At 37.5% G+C, this 18,956-nt stretch overlaps 1 protein-coding gene across 4 annotated transcripts in view; it reads left to right on the forward strand.

Annotated features, from left to right (window-relative positions):
• Positions 1–18,956, forward strand: part of ASAP1 (ArfGAP with SH3 domain, ankyrin repeat and PH domain 1) — a 335,586-nt gene that overhangs the window by 171,169 nt on the left and 145,461 nt on the right. For 3 of the 4 annotated variants that reach the window (XM_045561537.1, XM_045561534.1, XM_045561535.1), the window contains one exon: positions 14,670–14,742. In XM_045561537.1, the coding sequence (XP_045417493.1) occupies positions 14,670–14,742 (73 nt within the window). Of the gene's footprint in view, positions 1–14,669; positions 14,743–18,956 lie in introns of those variants that run through there. The other variant, XM_045561536.1, reaches the window with a different exon arrangement.

Below are 18,956 nucleotides of genomic sequence, written 5' to 3' on the forward strand. Positions count from 1 at the left end.
TTCTTTTATCTCTTGGTTCTAAGAAAAAATAAATTTCTAAACAGGATTCTCCTGAGCTTTTAATGTATTCACGCTCTATTAATTTTCAAAAGAGGGTATAGTTTGGAGCATTTCCCAAACTTACTGACTATAGATCTCTCTTTTCCACAGCATTAATTGGGCTAGTTGGGCACAGATTTTGGGAAATACTGATCTAAGTGACTAGTTCTCAAATTTAACTATATTCTAAATCTGTGAAAGTTTATAAACCCTGTACTTTACCATACCTATCAGAGAGAAATGTGTGGAATGAAGTATTCATCATGGAAGTACTGTTCCTCATGCCAAGTCCTCCAGAGTAGTGCTTTGTAAAACCTTAGCCAAACTGTGTATAATTTAATGTAGTTGGACTGTGACTGGTTTTGAACCACTTGTCTGTTCATAGTGAACTTTGTTGGATAGCGGGGAAACGGTTTATTTACTTTTGGGTAGTGGAGTAATTTGGGGAATCTCTGGATATGTAGATAGTGAAGTGTTGCTTGACATCGTACTAAGTGGTACCATAGTAGCTGTATTATATGGCGGGGGTGGGGAGGCTTACCTAAGAGTATACATTATATTTACTACTCTGGGCCCAATCAGGCTCCTAAGAAGGCCCACCAAACATGTTACTTTACTGTATCTTCAGTATGGATATTTGGAAAACAATTAACTTTGTTTTTTATTAAATTATGGATCATAAGAAGCAATGTTTTCTTATGCCTTTAGTACTCCAGCTCCATTTTTTTAATATTGGTATTGGAAATGGAAACCACTTATTAAAACATCAATATCCCTTTAATTTTACTCCCAGCAGTGTATTAAAGAAATTATTCAAAGGAGATTGTCTCCCTCCTGTTACAGTATAACTCAATCCACAAATTGTAATTAAATAAAAGCTTTTATGTATATTCAGGACAAAGACATTGAATTTTCTTTATCCTTCCTGCCTTGAAGCTATATTTTTTCTTTAATATTTTCCAAAATTTACTACATACTTTGCTTCTAGGTGAATTCATTTTTGCCTTGGAAAATTTATCGCCAAATGTCATTCTATACAGAAACAGTCATATTTAAAAACATTTTATATCTAGCTACCTAATAAACATGACAGAGGTAACCCCTAACAATCCCCGAACGAAGTCAGGGGTCATCTCTATATTTCTTGACTCTGGGATATTGTGCCAAATGAGTGAATTCACAGAGTGGAGATAGAGGATTTTTTCCAAATGCTCTGTAGATGCATCCTCATTTTAAGTAAGCTTGGTATACCAAAAGTCTGAGTATATGAGCCAGAAACATAATAGAGTGGTAGCGATCATTGATATTACAAAAGAACTCATTCTCTTAAAACAAAACACCTGACATATATTGAGGAATGCATCTCTGAAGTATTAATGTGCATCTTTGAGGAAAAATGTTTAATTTCAGAGGTTTGATTTATCTTTAACCCTTGTGAACAGGAAGATTTACATTTATGGAAACAATACCCAGTGGAGCATAATATTCATTAGTGCTTCAGGGCAAAGTCTGGTATCTCATCAGTAGTTACCAGGGTCTGCGAACATTCTTCTCATAAGACATTGTGTCTGAATGGGCTCTCCTGAGGGAGCATTACTTGAAATAGTGCATATTAAGGACCAGCTGGTAGGGCCTGGGAAGGGGGGGTGTTTCACATTGGCCAACGGACCCTTTTAAGTTCCCTACACTTTGAGTTAACCACTACCCTAAATTGCATTCAAATATAATTTGCAAGAGGATTATTTAGGTCTTTGTGACATTTCTGGTATGTAACCAGCTTTTTAGAAGTCAAAAACTTAAGACTTTTTGTCAGTGTTGTGACTTAGGGAGATGAATTATTAATACACTAAAAAAATATTAATGCCTGCTGATACTTCATAGTCATGTTTTAAAACACACACAACTTTAAGTTATCCTTATTAAAAGCAACTTTTTATTATTTGACATCATGCTGAAAATTAGGCTTTCATAATAAATACCTTTAGTTATGAAAGTGTAAAAACTGGTGGCTAAGCTACTTTTCAACAACAGGAATGTATAGGAGACAAGATGATACATCGCAGTGTTATAATGCTGTACAGCTGCTGAAGTAGTAATGGCCATGGACTTGCAGGGAAAAAAATTAACCTCATATTAAGTGAAAAAGAAGAATACAGTTTGCATTTAAAACATTGACTAGTTACGTAGAGAACATGTACATTAAAACAGCTGAAAAGTCAACAGAAAAGAAAATAGTGTTTTAGAATGGTAAAGTTATGGGTAAATTTTTATTATTTTTATTTTTAATTTGATTGGCATCATGGTTAAAAAAAGCAAAAACAAACTTGTCTGGAGTTTTTCTTTTTGCCAGTAAAGCAGGTGTCCTAAGTCCCTTGTGGTAGGTAGGAAACAGATTTACAAGAGAAATATCTATTTTTATTTGCTTTTAGCATTGTAATATGTTTAAGGTTATGGGACATCTGTGAACAGAATGATTTTTAAAAAAATTAAATTTGATTTGGGTGATGAGTTTTAAGACTTTTATCCATGTAGGAAGTCACTTAGTCTCTCTAAAGAGCCTTAATTTCCTCAGAAAGGGAAGATGGTGATAATAAGCAGTTAGGAAAATCAGAAATGAAATGGTAAAAGTGACAAGAAAATACAAGATATCGTTTTATTTTTTACCAATGTTAATGCCATTTTAATGCCATCCTGTGTCCTAAGTTCCAGGTTACTAGATTGGTTGCTACAACTTAAGAAAAACCCATTGGCATCCTTGGCAGTGTCTTGATAAACACTGGACAGTGATGTCACCTTCTCTCTGTATGGACAGCACACAGCTCCTGGGCTGTGTTTTTATCAAGTCTCATTCCACTTTTCCCACGATGCTTGTAAGCATGGATGGCAGTCAGTAAATATTTGCTGAATTATTCTGTATGTATAGGACCAGGATGTTTTATCTTCATATTTTTCCCTGAAATATTTAAGAAAAAATAAAATCTTAAGTTGATTAACAGAGCAACATTTTCTAAAATTTTGTGCATCTCATTTGTAAAACCTTTTTGAGTGTGCATTCCATCTTCTTATATATATATATATATACACACACACATGTATACATATATATACACATACTTATATTTTCTCTCTACTAATACCATATAATTACATAACATAAAAATTACAAACAAGTTCTAATGTTTTTCTTCCCACACCACAGTGAACCGTCTTGTGTGCTGCATTCTAGGGAGATCACTGATCTAAAGAACTGGTGGGAGTGGAAGGTTTAGTATCTACATCTCCCTTTCCTTTTCCTTCTGTAGTAGCACCCACCACTCACGTAAAAATTGTTCTTGCTAACTATGTACCTCTTGGAAACCTTGGAAAAAGTAAATAAAAGTATTTGCATCTGCAGATTCTAGCTAACATTTCTTGAGGGCTTGTTCTGTTCCAAGTACCATTCTAAAATTCATTTATATGAATTTCTTCACTTAATCCATATAACTCTGTGGGATCAGTTACTATAAATTTTCCTGTTTTACAGATGAGGAAACTGAGGCACAGCTGGGTGAAGTAACTGGCCCAAGTCATGTAAATGAGTCAGTAGTGGAGCCCAATTTGATCCCAGGCAGTCTGGCTCTAGATTCTGTGCTCCAGACCACCCTATTTAAATCCCAACGTCTAGTTGGTAGTTAACATGATTCTCCATCTTAGATAATATTGTGTGACTAAGCCTAAATGACTGTGAGCCATCAGTAGCATATTTTGAATCATCAGGTGAAGACCTAGCCTTATTTATAGCTTTAGTAGGACGTTGTAAGATCTTAGACCTGGTGAGAAGCTAAAAGGTTAATAACTAGCTCAGTGGTTCCCAATGTGTTCACCATCAAAAACTCCATTTCTCTTCTGAGGTAGAATCCTGATAAATTCTTACTTTCCTATTAAAATGTGACTCAGGGAACTTCTTTCTGGTCTAGGTTTTAATTCTTTTAAGGAACTCTTCACTGTGTTATAACATAGAAATGGTATTTTCGTGACTACTTTTTTTTTTTGGTCTTTAAATACCTTGTTGTACCTATAATTATTATTTTCCCAAGAATGAAGCTGAAATTGCTTCAAGATGAAAGAGCAGTGGTGCTTGTGGGTGGGTTTGCTACTCCAAACTTTAGAACTACAACAGAAATTAGAGGTTCACAAGGTAATTGCTGTGATTACAGTTTTCTTTTTGGCCCTAGATGGGAGCTCTTGCAACACAATATTCTACTAATTTTTTAAATGTACAGTTTGCAAGGCGACATGGAGATTACTGAGAGTATGTACCATTTCTCCCTCATTTTCTATGAAAGTTAACATATCGTTGGGTCTTTTGAAATTGCCCAGGAAAACACAGGCATTGCATGTATTATGAGACCCTGGTTTAAAAGGCTTAAGAAATTACAAGTGCTGAATCAACCTTGTAATATTGTATAAGGAAATTATTTTAAATGAAAAAATTTTCCTAATTACAACTTATCACAGCTTTTAAACATCTCTATGTACTGTCTCTAAATGTTACATTTCTAGATAATTCACATTGTTATAATACATGTAATTTTATACTCTAAATTATGGTATTTCATTATATTAGCACATATCACATAATAGACAATAAATGGTAGGCCTTTGTCCTTTCTATTTGTTCCTTACACAATTTTTAGTAACCATATGGTCCCTCCTGTTACTATTGTATTTTACTTTACTATTTTACTGTTGTTGGATTTAGGTTATTTCTAACTTTTTATATAAAACACTGATAATGATTTAGAGCACTTAATAATACAGTCATTTTTTTCCTCCTTTTTAAGGAAATGATGGTAGTTGTTTTGATAGAAATTATCAGGAATGGGATTACTGTGTCAAATATAAGGGCAGTTATGTGACTTGAAATGCAGTTTGTCCTCTGTATGGATTGTGGCCATTTCTCTGAAGCTTCTCCATTCATTGTTTTATTTTTTTTTCTATTTTTTTTCCTATTTTTACATTTTTTTTTATAGAATGAGATTTCATTATTGTTTTACTTGGAATTTTAAAATTATCAGTATAATTGAAATTATTTGCATATGTTTGCTATTTTCAGTTTCTTGGTTAATGTTTTTTGTCCCTCTGTTCTTCTGGGCCTCTATAGCAGCAATATTAAGAATTCCACATCCTAATTATATACTAGAGATGTCAACCTTTGCCCATGATTTTGGTTGTAATTATTTTTCCCTCTTAAACCTTGTGTCTTAGTTTTGTTTGCCCTGTGAAAATACTTGCAATCCTTTATCTTTTCCCTGATAATATCTGTTGTTGACATTAGAAAATCATCAGACCTCTTTAGCTCATGTACCTAGTATATTTTTCAACTTAGATTTTTTTTTAAGTCAGAGTTTTCTATATTGGTGTTCCAACAAACATTGTTCTGCACGTGTGTAAAAATAAAAACAAAGTATTCTTATTTTAATTACTTAATTATGTTATTTTATTTGGAAATTGTTGGAACATAGAGTTAAACATGTTTGTTTAAAAACATTCCAATCTTTGATATTCTGACTTGCATTAAGTATCTCCAGGAAAAAGATACAGTCAGAATGTAGTGTTTTCCAAATTGGTTATTAACTCTTTTTCCCCAGAATACTTTCCAGCTTCTCTCAGAAACAGTTTTCTACAAATCACAGTATAGGAACTGCTGCTCTAAGTCATTTGGTTGTTTTTTAACCGGATCAGTTTTCTCATGAGAGGCAATCCTTCATTTTTAGTAATCATCTCTACGCAAATACGTACCTGGGGTTTCTTGGTCTCCTCTGCCAAACTAGGTCTGTCTCTCTTTGTAAAAAAAAAAAAAAAAAAAAAAAAAAAAACACTAGTTCACAATGACCAGATCTGCGGTCCACAGCTCTAAATTGTTTTGGTAAATAAACAAGGGGTCTAAACTCAAAACTGAAGCAGAGAAGTCTGCAGTGGCTTATAGCTTGTATTCCCTTCAAACTTCTGTCCTCAGAAGCTGGGTAAATGAGCCAACTATAGAAAGCCTAGCATGTGCCATACTTGGGCATGATAAGAAGTGGAATAAAATATGTTTTTTTTAAATGGAGAAGCAGTTAGATATGGCAGAAAGAACACAAACTTTGGAGTTAAACTTTTCTGGGTTAAAGGCTTGGTTTTGCCATTTACTAGTTTTTTTTTGGCCCTGGCCACCTACTTTCTGACTCAATTTCTTCTCTCAAAAGGCATTGTTAATGCTTGTCTTATTAAATTAATAAAGATTTTTCTATCAATCACTCAGTGGTGTTTTTCAGTAAGTCACTAATATATTAAAGGGCACCTAGAAGCTTTACAAGCCTGTGCATCTCCATGTGTTGTTGTGGTTGGTTATTAATACTAAACCTATTTTCTGTGTGCAGGTGCACATGCTACCAATCAGTTTTAGTGAAAATCATGCCCATTATCAAGACTAGTTCTCCATTAGTGCAGTCCATGATGGCCGCAGTTCCCAGGATATGCCTGAAGCTAAGTGGAAAGCTCTTTTGTGGTTTTGACTAGCACTCTATGCCAAGCAAAATATTTAGCCAATGGACCTACATGAAATGATTGATATGCAGCTCAAGTCTGACCTGCTCAGGTGGCACAACCCCAGTGACCTGCAAGTTCACCCCTTCCCACTTTGCTTCTTATCTTTTTCCTACCCACCTTTAAAGAGCTACTTAAGATTCTCAAGGAAAGTAACAATCTCAAGTACTCTTTGACTTTTATGGAGAGCCTCCTGGAATGGGAAGGAAAAGGCTTTTGAAGCTGTTTGTCTAGTGGCCTGATTGCCAAATCCGTGGCTGATTTTTTTTTTTTTTTAAGGGTCCTTGTTTGGACACTACTGTGTCAGGTAGGAAGGTTGGAGAGCAACATGGTTATAAATACAGGCCTTAGGGTCAGGAAGACAGGAAGACCTGGTTTTGAATCTTGGCTCTACTCTTACTGCTGCATGATCTAGGGCCACTCTGTTCTTCAATTTTCTCATCTGTAAAACAGGGATAATGAGAACCTTCTCATAAATTACTGTGAGGATTAAATAACATTATGTAAGATTAATGACAGTGACACATTGTCATTTATAATCATGATCATCAGTATGGTGGAGAAGGGAGCCAAGAATGAGCTCAGATAAGAATCTGAGACCATTGGGGAAAGAAGGAAAAGGAGCAAGCATCTCTCTGTGCCAGGTGTTGGGTGAGGAGGACATTAACAGTGCCATTAGTATCATAGGGGGAGACTGATTTGACTGTGGTAACACAGGACATAGTCAAATTTCTCTTTGGCCAAGCAGAAAGTGACACATGTCTCTTTGGCCTCAAAGCCTGTGTTCATGACCACAGCATTACACCTCTTTGGTGGCACCTGGCTCCGCAGACCAGGTGTTGGGGACCACAGCCTTAGAAGACATTAAATGTTTCTGATTGAAATCTCTGTGAACGCAGAATAATCTGAATCTTTAGGATAATTCTTCTAGTCTAAAACAAGACAGATAAACAACTTACATCCTTCATTTGTGGGTGACGGTATCAACTTTCCATTTTTTGGCTGCGTTATGCAAATCAGATCTTATTTTGGCTTGGTCATTTCCCCTTGCATAGCAGCCTCATTCAACTCATGTTAATCTTGAAACTAACAACTGATAACATCTTTACCTCTTCCTTTCCTATAAGCTGCTGTTGCCTGTCCTTCTTCCTCTGTGGGCAGGTATTCTGGGCTGTTGCTGCCTGATTGAACCCTCTGGTAACTGCTGGTGTTGTATAATTGTCACACAGGATGATTCTTAGCATCCCACACTTCAACTCCTCAAACTGATGTAATTGGGGCTGTACTTCCAGATCCTGTTTCTGCTCTGCTTTCTGCCTGGACTTGTCTTTCACATTTGCTTCCTTACCTCCGTTCCTTCCTTGCTTGTTCCAAGGAGAGTGTAAGGTAGCGTACCATGAACATCGTCTCCTCCACGATTGCAGGAGTTGACGATGAGGAGGACCCAGAGCAACGCCTGGCCCACACTGGGCACCCTTAGTGTCAGTTCCCTCCTTCTTTTCTTTCTCCTTTTCCCTTTCTTTTTGTTATCCCTGGAACCCCATGCTGTTCCAAAGGTGCGCATACACACAGGCTGCACTTTATTCACTTCTGTGTCCTTATTGCCTAATCCATAACCACTGCTTAGTAAATGTTTCTTGGGTGAATGAATGCATAGAAAGATAATTCTATTTGGGGGAAATGATGAGGAATATTTTCAGGCTAGTTGGGTTTTAATTTTGTTTGCACCCACTGCCTTTACCCTCTCAGGTGAGAGGATAAATCTGCTTTGGCAAGATTCATCGTACTCACATAGCCATTTTGGATTCTTCTGCAGTCCCCGGAAATGGGCATTCTTGTTTTAGTTGCAAGTAGTTAGGAGGTTTTGGGACCATCTTCACTAGTATAGGAGAGGCTCAGAGGGGGTACATACCCCTGTAGTATACAGGCCACAGTTTTCCTGAAACCACCTGCAGGTCCTCAGATGTCAAACACAAACGTAAGAAAAGTATTCATTCTTTCATTACCCATTTGTTTGCTTGTTCATTGGTCAGCTTTTACTGAGTGCTCCTGTAGGTCTGATACCATGCTACATGTTGGGGCCTTTGAATCTGGATCAGAAAGTTTACGGTAGGGTGATCTGCACACCCTTGTTCCAGCCCTCCAGCTAGATCATTGGCTAACACAAGTCTTTAAAATTAATTTAACAGATACTTACTAAGCATTTCCTATTAATCTGTTTTCAATGCTGGTGATGTTGCCATGAATAAGACAGATACACCTTCTTTGAGAGATTACAGTCTAGTGGGAAAGACAGATTGTAAATGCGGGAGCTCACCAATAAGATAGTTTCAGAGAGTGTTAGTGCTATACAGGGAGTAAAAGAGGGTAATGAATGGAGAGCAATGGGGAGTCGGGTGGTCAGAAAGGCCTTTTGAGGAGATGACATCTGAGCCAAATGCTGGAAAAAAGAGAAGACACAGGCCAGGTCCCTTAGATTCAGGGGAAGAGTTTTGAGAAAAGGATTTCAGCAGAGAGGTCAGCAGTTGTAAAAACTCTGAGGTGGGACAGGCTCAGGGGGCTTAGAAGATTGTGGGTGTGGCTGGAACATAATGAGTAGTAGAGAGTATGGGAACAGAAGTCAGAGGGCGGAGGACTTGGGTCACAGAGGGCCTTACAGGCAGGAGTGAGGACTGGATTTTATTTGAACAGTGAATTCATTCATCCTTTCTTTCTTCCTCCAGAGTGTGTGTGTGTGATTGATCCTTTCATTCAAGTCAGCAAATTCATACTAACTGGCTTCTGTGTAAAGAAAGAAATAAACATATATATTGTCCTGTTGTTATCCTTAATAGAGTTTTTAGCTGATTGAGTAGGGAAAGAGACACAGGTACCTAACACCTGAAAAACAAGGTGAAGGGTGGAATGATGTGAGAAACGTGGATAAACCCCCAGGCTAGTAAGAATTAATATTTTATGAATAATTTTATCAATCCTATCAAAAGCAGTGTCAGGCTTCTCATTAAAATTTTAGCAAATGGTTTTATTGTTTTGCTGTGGCAAGTAGAAGTGAGGAGGCATGTAGCTGTTTAAGTGGCACGAGATGCAATATTTGGTTTTCACACGTAGACTGGTGCTTGTTGAAGTGCCTGGTGTGCTCACTGGATAAATGAGTAAAATGATATAAGAATCCACGTTTGTTGTTGATCCTCAGAAAAAAATATAGTTGTCTCTCAGTATCCCAAGGGGATTGGTTCCAGGACCCCACAGATTCCAAAATGCATAGGTACCAAAATCCGTGGATGTTCAAATCCCACAGTCAACCCCATGGAACCCAAGGATAGGGAAGGCTTGTGGTACACACTTACGTGGTTTGCCTGTATTTCTCCGCTCTTTTGAGGTAATTTACATTTTTCATTGTCATTCTTTCTTCTGGCTCCTTTATCCACAACTCTCTTCACAATCACATTGGACTGTTTTCTGAGCTTATACCTTCATGTTATAATTATACATGTATATGTCCTAGCATATGGGGGATTACAGTGGATAAAAATAATTAAGTGATTAGGTTGTGAGGCTGCACGAGAACGTTATGTCCCTATTTCATCCTTGGAGATGTAGTGATTGTTATCATACATGCAGTCCTTACCGTACCCTGAACACATTGCTTTGCAGTCCTGCTTCCGCCTGTCAGGGTAGCGTGATTGCCCAGCAGGCCCAAGGCAGAAGTAATCGGAATCTGAGCCAAAACTAGGCCAAAGTAGTCTTCCCTTGCTTTCCCTATTAATGGAATAACACATATAAAAAGAACATTTGCATTGTGGTAAATATGAGACAAATGCATCTATTAAAATGCATTTTTGAAAAGACTTCTCTGAATATACCATTAAGCAATAAAATGGAAACACTTTTTTTCACAAATGAGTAAAAATGTCATTTGTTGATCACTTTGGTATAAGCACTTGTTTCAGAGATGTTTTGCTGTCCTTTCTCCAAGTATTTCAGGACTTTCTCTCAGAATGCTCTTCAGAGGTGAGAGTAATGACAGCTAGTCCTTTTTGAGCACCTGCTCTGTGCAAGGCTGTGTGCTAGCCACTGCTGTGTATTAACATAGTGAAGGCTCAGAGAACCCCGGGAAGGTAGGTGTGATTCCTGTCTACCACAGCATATCTCTAGGAAATTCTGTGCTATTATTTTATTGTCATGCACTGTTTCCTGTCTCTATAAGAATATTCATAAGATTTAGCTCCAAAGGCTTGTGGTTACTTTCAAAAATCAAATCTACCCATAATAAGAGCAGTTTTTCCTACTTCAGTATGTTGAAAAGAAAGTGCCACAGACTTAGAAAATCTGTTTTTTGTTTGGTTTTTTATTTCAGAGACAAAGTCTTACTCTGTTGCCATAGGTATAGTGCAGTGCTGTCATCATAGCTCACTGCAACCTCAAATTCCTGGGCTCAAGTGATCCTCCTGCCTCAGCCTCCTGATAGCTGGGACTACAGGCACACACCACAATGCCTGGCTAATTTTTCTATTTTTAGTAGAGACCGGTCTCACTCTTGTTCAGGCTGGTGTTGAACTCCTGAGCTCAAGTGATCCTCCCACCTCAGCCCCCCAGAGTGCTAGGATTATAGGCATGAGCCACCGTGCTGGGTCAGAAAATCTAAATGAATAGTGACAATAGTATTGCCATTGCTTAGTTAACATAAATATGTTTCAATAAAATGTTTTTAAAGAAAGTTGACAAAATAACTATTTTAAGGTATAAAACCTCACTTAGAATGTATAAGTTTTATCCATCCTGTTAAACAATTACTTTCAGCCCTGTGTGGTCATATCTCTTGTATATGTAAGACTGTATATGTATACATTTATTTAAACTTTGGCTATTCAAAACTGTTAGGGGAAGAATTACAAAGGGGCCATGTTTTCTGAATCTAAAACTATTTTATTCAGCTATTTTCAGGGCAAGTCTTAATATTGCATGCTTTTTTGTAGAGCTGATTATACTGAGGAGTTCATGTATTCAGTCATTTGTTGCTTCATTTTATAAGCATTTTTGAGTATCTGCTATCTGCTAGACACTGGGAATAGAAACTCAGCCATGAATAGGTTATACAAGGTCCATGCCTTCATAGAACTTTTATACTTCTAGTGTGGAGAGAAATAAATACCATAAAAGTAAATAAATCATGAACAGGATCATTTTAGGGTATGGTAGCACTGTGGGAAAAATAGCATGACATGTATTCAGGAGAAACCCTTGGGTGGGCTGAATGTGCACACTACTTTAGGGTGTCCAGAGAAGGCCTCTTGAAAGAAGGGGCTTTCAATCTGAGGCCTGTGACAGAAGAAGGAGCCAGTTATTCAAAGAGCTTGGGGGAAGAGAGTTCCAGGCAGAGGAATCAGCTGATGCAAATGCCTAGAGCTGGAAACAAGTATGTCCCAGATTCATGTATGTCTCAGAGAACATCTGTTTTTACACTCTACTGTGACTATACCACTCGGCCTGGAGGGGTATGAAAGTCCTATGTCCTACCCTGAGTGGCCTCAGACTGTTGGAATTTTCTATTCTTGTGTCCAGTTGGTATAATTTTTCTAAATCGTTTTGGTTGCCAGCTCTCACATAATGCTTCCATCAGTGTGGTTTCTCAGGAGTCTCTCTTTAATTTGCAACAGCCTGTATCTTCACTGTGCCTAGAATTCAAATGACTAAACTTGTTAGGAGTACTTATGAAATAAAAGTAAAAAGTCTCCATCTTGAGGTTAAAAGTAGTTTCCTAGATTAACATTCCTGCTTTTCAGTTATGTAGAGAATGTAATGTTGCTGTATTGCAAAATTCTAGACAGGTAAGGTGTTATTCTGTCATTAGAGATGAGCATATTCTCCTTTATTATTTGTTAATTCATTCTTTTTTTAATTTAATTTTATTTATTTATTTTTTTGTGAGACAGGGTCTTGTTCTGTCACCCTTACTAAGAGTGCAGTGGTGTTATCATAGCTCACTGCAACCTCAAACTCCTGGGCTCAAGTGAGCCTCCTGCCTCAATCTCCAGAGTAGCTGGGACTACAGGTGGGCTCCATCATGCTCGGTTAATTTGTTCTACTTTTAGTATGGATGGGATCTAACTCTTGTTCAGGCTGGTCTTGAATTCCTGACCTCAAGCGATCCACCCACCTCAGCCTCCAAGAGTGCTAGGATTACAGGTATGAACCACAGCACCCAGGCCTGTTAATTCATTTCTTTGCCCACTCCGACCTTTTGAGTTGTTTGGCTGCAGATACATACTTAGAAATAAATGCAGGTACATATTTTATACTTCTAATGGTTTGAGAGAGGTAATAATTTTATAGCTTATATTAGCTGCCATTTTTCTCTTAGCTTTTACTTAATTTTATGAATATGACACTTCAAAGGATGTCACTACGAGTGTTTTTTGGCAGTTACAGGAATGCAACTTTGTAGTATGTTTAGAAGTGTTATTTCTGGAGGGAGCCTTGTTTGATTAAAGGACAGTATCCCCTCATTCTCTGAAAGATGGGGCTCTTAAAAGTGTGTCTTATGTGGCTTCTTTTTGTCAGTGGCCAAATGCCAGAGCTTAGAAATATTAGCAAGTGTCACCCAGACTTAGCTGACTGTAGCTGTGAAAGGGGAAGGGGAATGAGAGGTGCCTTCTGCCATTGCATTTATCCCCTTCAGTTTTCTCATCTTAAGTTCTGAGGTGTTTAGGTGATGTAATAGATGTGAGCACACATTTAATGTTTTGAACTTTTTTGTGTACAAATTTATTAGATTACTGTTACTGCTCATGCCCTTCAAATCTTGGCACATCATCCAAAGGTCCCCAGTCTGTACACCCCAGTCCCTTGAGGAAGCAGAGAGGGGCTGGAAGTTATTTTGAGAAGTTACTTCAGAGTGCCATATATTTTCAGTACACCCCTTTTTAAACTTGTTTTTGAAGTGTAATGCATATACAGAAAAGAGTACATACCCTAAGTGTACACTTTGCTGAATTTTAGCAAACTAAACACAATTCTGTATCCAGCATATAGATTAAGAATCAGTAGCAGGCTGGGCACAGTGGCTCACGCCTGTAATCCTAGCACTCTGGGAGGCCAAGGTGGGAGGCTTGCTTGAGATTAGGAGTTCAAGACAAGCCTGTGCAAGAGCAAGACTCATCTCTGCCCAAAATAGAAGAAATTAGCCGGGTGTGGTGGTGGGTGACTGTAGTCCCAGTTACTCAGAAGGCTGAAGAAGGAGGATCATTTGAGCCCAGGAGTTTGAGGTTGCAGTGAACTATGATGACGCCACTGCACTCTACCCTGAGCAATGGAGTGAGACACTGTCTCAAAAAAAAAAAAAAAGAAAGAACAGCAGTGGACCCTTGCAAGCCTCCGACTTGTAGCACAAGTAGATTAATGTGGCTTTTTTGATTCATCATCTAAGAAATCATTTTTTAAAGCATTACCAGCATCATGGCAGCATTTTCCATGACTATGCTTTTTTAGTCAACACGTTTTAAAAATAAAACTGCCATATGTCATAGCTAATTTTTTTTTAACACTAAAAGAAATCCTCAAACTTAAAAGCACTGTGAAAAGCTTTTCAGGTCATTCCTACTTATTACACCCTCTTAAATGTTTTTTTCTTGCAGAAATTACCGTTAGGCGATAAAATATATTCTGTTCCCTGGGTATTGTACCATTCATGTCTTAGGCTTGCCTCTTTCCCTTAACAGGTCATAAACTCCTCAGAGAAGGAAATAAGCCTTAGGATTTCTTAGGTGTCTCGTATTTTCTTTCCTGTGCATAGCTTAGCATCATAATTGACTAAATGAGCATGTTATTCATTTTACGACACTGAGATTGGTGGAATGACTCTGCATTTATCCTGAAAACATAAATACTCGAATCCTGGACACTTCAGTCTCTGAAATAGTTCCTTGCTAGTAAATACGTCAGTTTGCTGTTGCTTTTGTACTCAGCAAAACAAATGCAGTTATGAGTGAGTTTTTCTTATTATTATTTTTTTAATTTACAAAATTTTCCAACATCTTTTTTCTCCCCTTGTTTTTCTCTTTTAGGCTCTAGACCAAGATAGAACAGCTCTACAGAAAGTAAAGAAGTCTGTAAAAGCAATATATAATTCTGGTCAAGGTAAGCACTTACCAAATCAGACAACGTGAATTATAAATAATGTCCACAGAGTTTCTTTGTTATTTGTAAGATGTTAAGTTTATAGAAGACTTGATACAAATGGAAAAGTAAATAGTTGAATGAAATTTATTTTTTCTCTTTTTTTCTCTCTCTGTACTATTAGCCCAAACCTATTGGTATTTACAAAGTAAAAAGAAGAAAAAACATTAGTTGCATTACATTTTATTATATGTTTAAGAACTTAATAGAGTTATAGGTAATTTTGTCACGGGTGACATATGAGACATATAATCTTTGTGTATATGGTCAACCTGTAATTCAGTGGCCTCAGTTAAGCCCATGAGAATCTTTTCCTTCTTGAATTTACCTGTACACATTTGAAAATCAGTATCAACAAAGGACACAGGATGAAAGAAAGAAAGGAACAAGGTTAAATTTAGACCTGGACCTGCCAACTATCTTTCTTTTGTTGGAAGGGATGCCAGATAACCTGTGTAACCAAATGCTTTAGCTTTCCTGTAGTGACTTTATCAACTTGGAGACAAAAGTATGTTGTCAGTGAGTAAGAGGAAACAAACTAAATTAAGAAGAACAGTGGGTAACCAGAAAAAATGGTAGGCTCCATTGCCACAGGGAAGGAGAGACTTGGAAACATAAAATGAATTTCAAGGTTTCTGACTCACATCTTTTGTTATCGTTATTGCAGTACCTATTCACCTACCCAGAGGTTACTTCTCTAAGAAATCAGTTGTCTGTAACCTAGCAAAATCTGGGAAGGGAAGGTAGCAGACTATAACAGAAGGGGGACAGGCTTTGAAGTTGGACAGATATGAGTTCTCATCTTTGCTAACTGCAAGGTGACCTTGAGCTGGTTACTTCACTGTCTTGAACCTTCATTTTTTTCATCTGTAAAACAGGGTTGTTGAAGGGATTTAATGAGCTAATATCTATAAAGGACCTTCAGGTCATGGTTTTCAGTAAATGCCAGCTCCTCTTAATTTTATTGTCATAAAATTATAGAGCAGAAAGGAACATGAACAAGGGAAAACCCTCAGGTACTTTATGGCCCTCCCCCTTCATCAGGGCAGGGAATCACTAGTCTGACTAAACTGGAAACCTAATAGTCTCTTGTTCTTTAAAACCCCCTAGCCCTTGAGACATTCTGCAATATTAATTGTTAACATATTTGCACCCTGCTGCCTTGATTTCCCTCCCTCACTTCTTTATATCCAATAAAACACTCCTCACTAAGGTAGATAAATGATAGTAGTTTAGTTGTGACCAAGTGTTGTTTTAAGTCTTGGCCTAAATTATATACCTGATTTATAATATCCTTAGCTTTGTTTTAATGAACTCAGACATGTGGTAGGCCCTTTATAGGTACTAGCTCTCTGGGGAGGCAAGTGGGGTAGATAACTAGGAGGTGCCATGGAGGAGGCTTCTGAGATGCAGATATTGTTCTGTTTCTTGATTTTGGTGGTAGTTACATGGTTAAATTCACTTTTTGATAATTCGTCAAATGTTACACTTAGGATTTATGTGCTTTTCTGTAGGTATATATGTTATGTACCAATAAAAACATACTTAAAATTTATATACAAGGAGGTTCACTGAAGCCTTGGTTATGAATTGGAAAAACCAAATAAATGGGATTTGTTAATAAACAATAGTATATCTATTTGATAGAATACTATACATCCTTTAAGAAAAAGAGAGGAAGTCTAGTATCGTAGGTCTGAGTTTGAATGCTAGCTTTGCCGTACTTGTTATTGAACTTTTATGCATCTTAAATTTCCTCACCTTAAAATAAGAATTAGGTCATTAAATATGAAATGTGCAATTTCTAATCAAAAGTTTAGTTTATTATATCTAAAACAAAAAGCAGTACAATTTTTCAAAGTATGTGCCTAAACTATCGACACAGTTTTGCCATCTTAACAGAAGCTTGTTTATGCCAGCAGTGAAGAAGCCTGGGGAGCCAGTGGTGATGAAATCACAAAAGGCATTTTCCACAGCTTGTTGAGAATTGAATATTTTTTCTTGCAACAAGTGGTCCAAAGCCAGGAAAAAGTGGTAGTCAGTTGGTCCAAGGTCTGGTGAATATGGTGGATGGCAGTTTCCAAGTCCAGCTTCTGTAGTTTAAGCAGTATTTGTTTTTTGTTTTTTGTGGTTTTTTTGCACTATGTGGTCTTGCAAGAGGATTGATCTGTCTCTGATGACCAATCTTGGCTGCGTAATCTCAAGTGGTTGCAGTAGACATCTGCTGTAATTGACTGACCAGGTTTCATGAACCTATAATGAATAATACTAATATCAGCACTGGACCACCAAACAGACACCATTAGCTTTTTCTGAATGATATTTGGTTTTATACTGTGTTTCAGCACTTCATCTTTATCCAATCATTGTGCAGAACACTTGCAGTTGTCAAAAAGGATCCATTTTTCATCACATGTAACAATATGTAGATATGGTTCACCTTTATGTCATGACAGCAAAGAAAGGCAAGCTTCGAGACTATTTTTGTTCTGATGCTTGTTTGATTCATGCAGTACCCATCTGTCCAGCTTCTTTACCTTGCCCATATATTTCAAATGGTCAAATATTGTTGAAATAACAATGTCAGACCTTGCTGCTAATTCACACATAGGTTGAGGTGGATTCACTTCCACTACAGCTTTCAGCTCATCATTATCCACTTTGGTCGCAGGTCACCCACATGTCATTTTAAGATTAAAATCACCAGAACAGAACTTCTCAAACCATCAGTATACTGTGTGTTCATTAGCTACATCCTTCCCAAACACTTCGTTGGTATTTCAAGCTGTCTGTGTTGCATTGTTTCCACAATGGAACTCATATTCAGAAATAACGTGGATTTTTTACTTATCCATGATTTCACAAAGATTGCTCTTAAAGAAAAACTTGAGAGATAATCACAAGCCAAAACACGCATTTAAAAGACTGAGGATGTACCTTCACAATAAAAAAAAAAGTATCAAAGTGAAATGTCAGAGATATCAACTGTCAAACTTAGTACTTAAGGAAATAGGACATTTCATACTTAAGAACCCCATAACATCTAATTTGCAGAGTATTGTATGGACAAAATGAAAGAACATTTAAGCCCCCTAATATGCTGCCTGTCATAAAAATAGGTGCTTAACAAATGGTAGATGGGGGAAAAGGTCAGCTAGAGCAATAGCATAGCATGTGTGCCTTCTCTGTTTTTGTGCTTCAACAGAAAACATTGGACCAGTCTGATTTTATAAAGAGCTTAATGAGCCATTTTTTGCCTCAGGAAGAACTGTCAGTTCTCCGTAATGTAATGGTTCATACTTGAGGCTCTCAGCTTGTGAGCCACAGAAAGGAGACCTTTGCTTCACAACCACGAGGTGCTGCCATACATACTGTGCTGGGGGCTCCGTGTGACTCTTTTCTTTTCCAAATACTCTTGCTCAAGATGCATATCATCCCTTGGCCACAATGACCACATCATTCAGCAGCTCACACAAAGGCTCTTTTACTTGAGGATGTGTTTCATTTTGTTCTTTAAAGAGTTTCCTTGGTCATAGCTGCTGTGGATATGACAGGAGGAAGAGGTTGTTCCTGTATCTGTGTAAGGAGAGTTCAGGGTGTGTGTGCAGAATTTGGGTGCCATCTCTTCCCCCAGACATACTCTCCTTGTGGATGGAGAGTGCACAGCTAACTGAGCTTTGAATCCCTCCAGCCTGGAATAGGGGTTCTCCTTTGTGCTCTCCTCCTAGGCTTGTACTATCCATTAGAGTAACCCTTAGTCACATACGGTTTTAAATTTTAAATTAATTAAAATAAAATAAAATTTAATGTTGTTTCTCAGTCTCAGTAGTCACATTTCAAGGGCTTGATTAGCCACATTATGTATGACTAGTGGCTACTGTATTAGACAGTGCAACCATAAAAACATCTCTGTCATCTCAGGAAATCCTCATAGTCACTGATACTGTAGGAGAACATGTATCTCATTGTATTGTAATTGCTAACCATCTCTCTTGGATTAGACCAGTGATTCTCACCCCTGGCTGTTCATTAGAATCACCTGAAGAACTCTGAGAACCCAAAAACAGCCATCCGTTAGGCCCACACCCTAGAGTTTTTCCAGAGTAGGGCCCAGGTATTGGGATTAAAGAAATATTACTCCCCAGGTAATTCTAATTTGCAGCTGGAATTGAGAA

The sequence above is a fragment of the Lemur catta genome, chromosome 9 (assembly GCF_020740605.2).
Source record: "Lemur catta isolate mLemCat1 chromosome 9, mLemCat1.pri, whole genome shotgun sequence".
NCBI classification, from domain to species: domain Eukaryota; kingdom Metazoa; phylum Chordata; class Mammalia; order Primates; family Lemuridae; genus Lemur; species Lemur catta.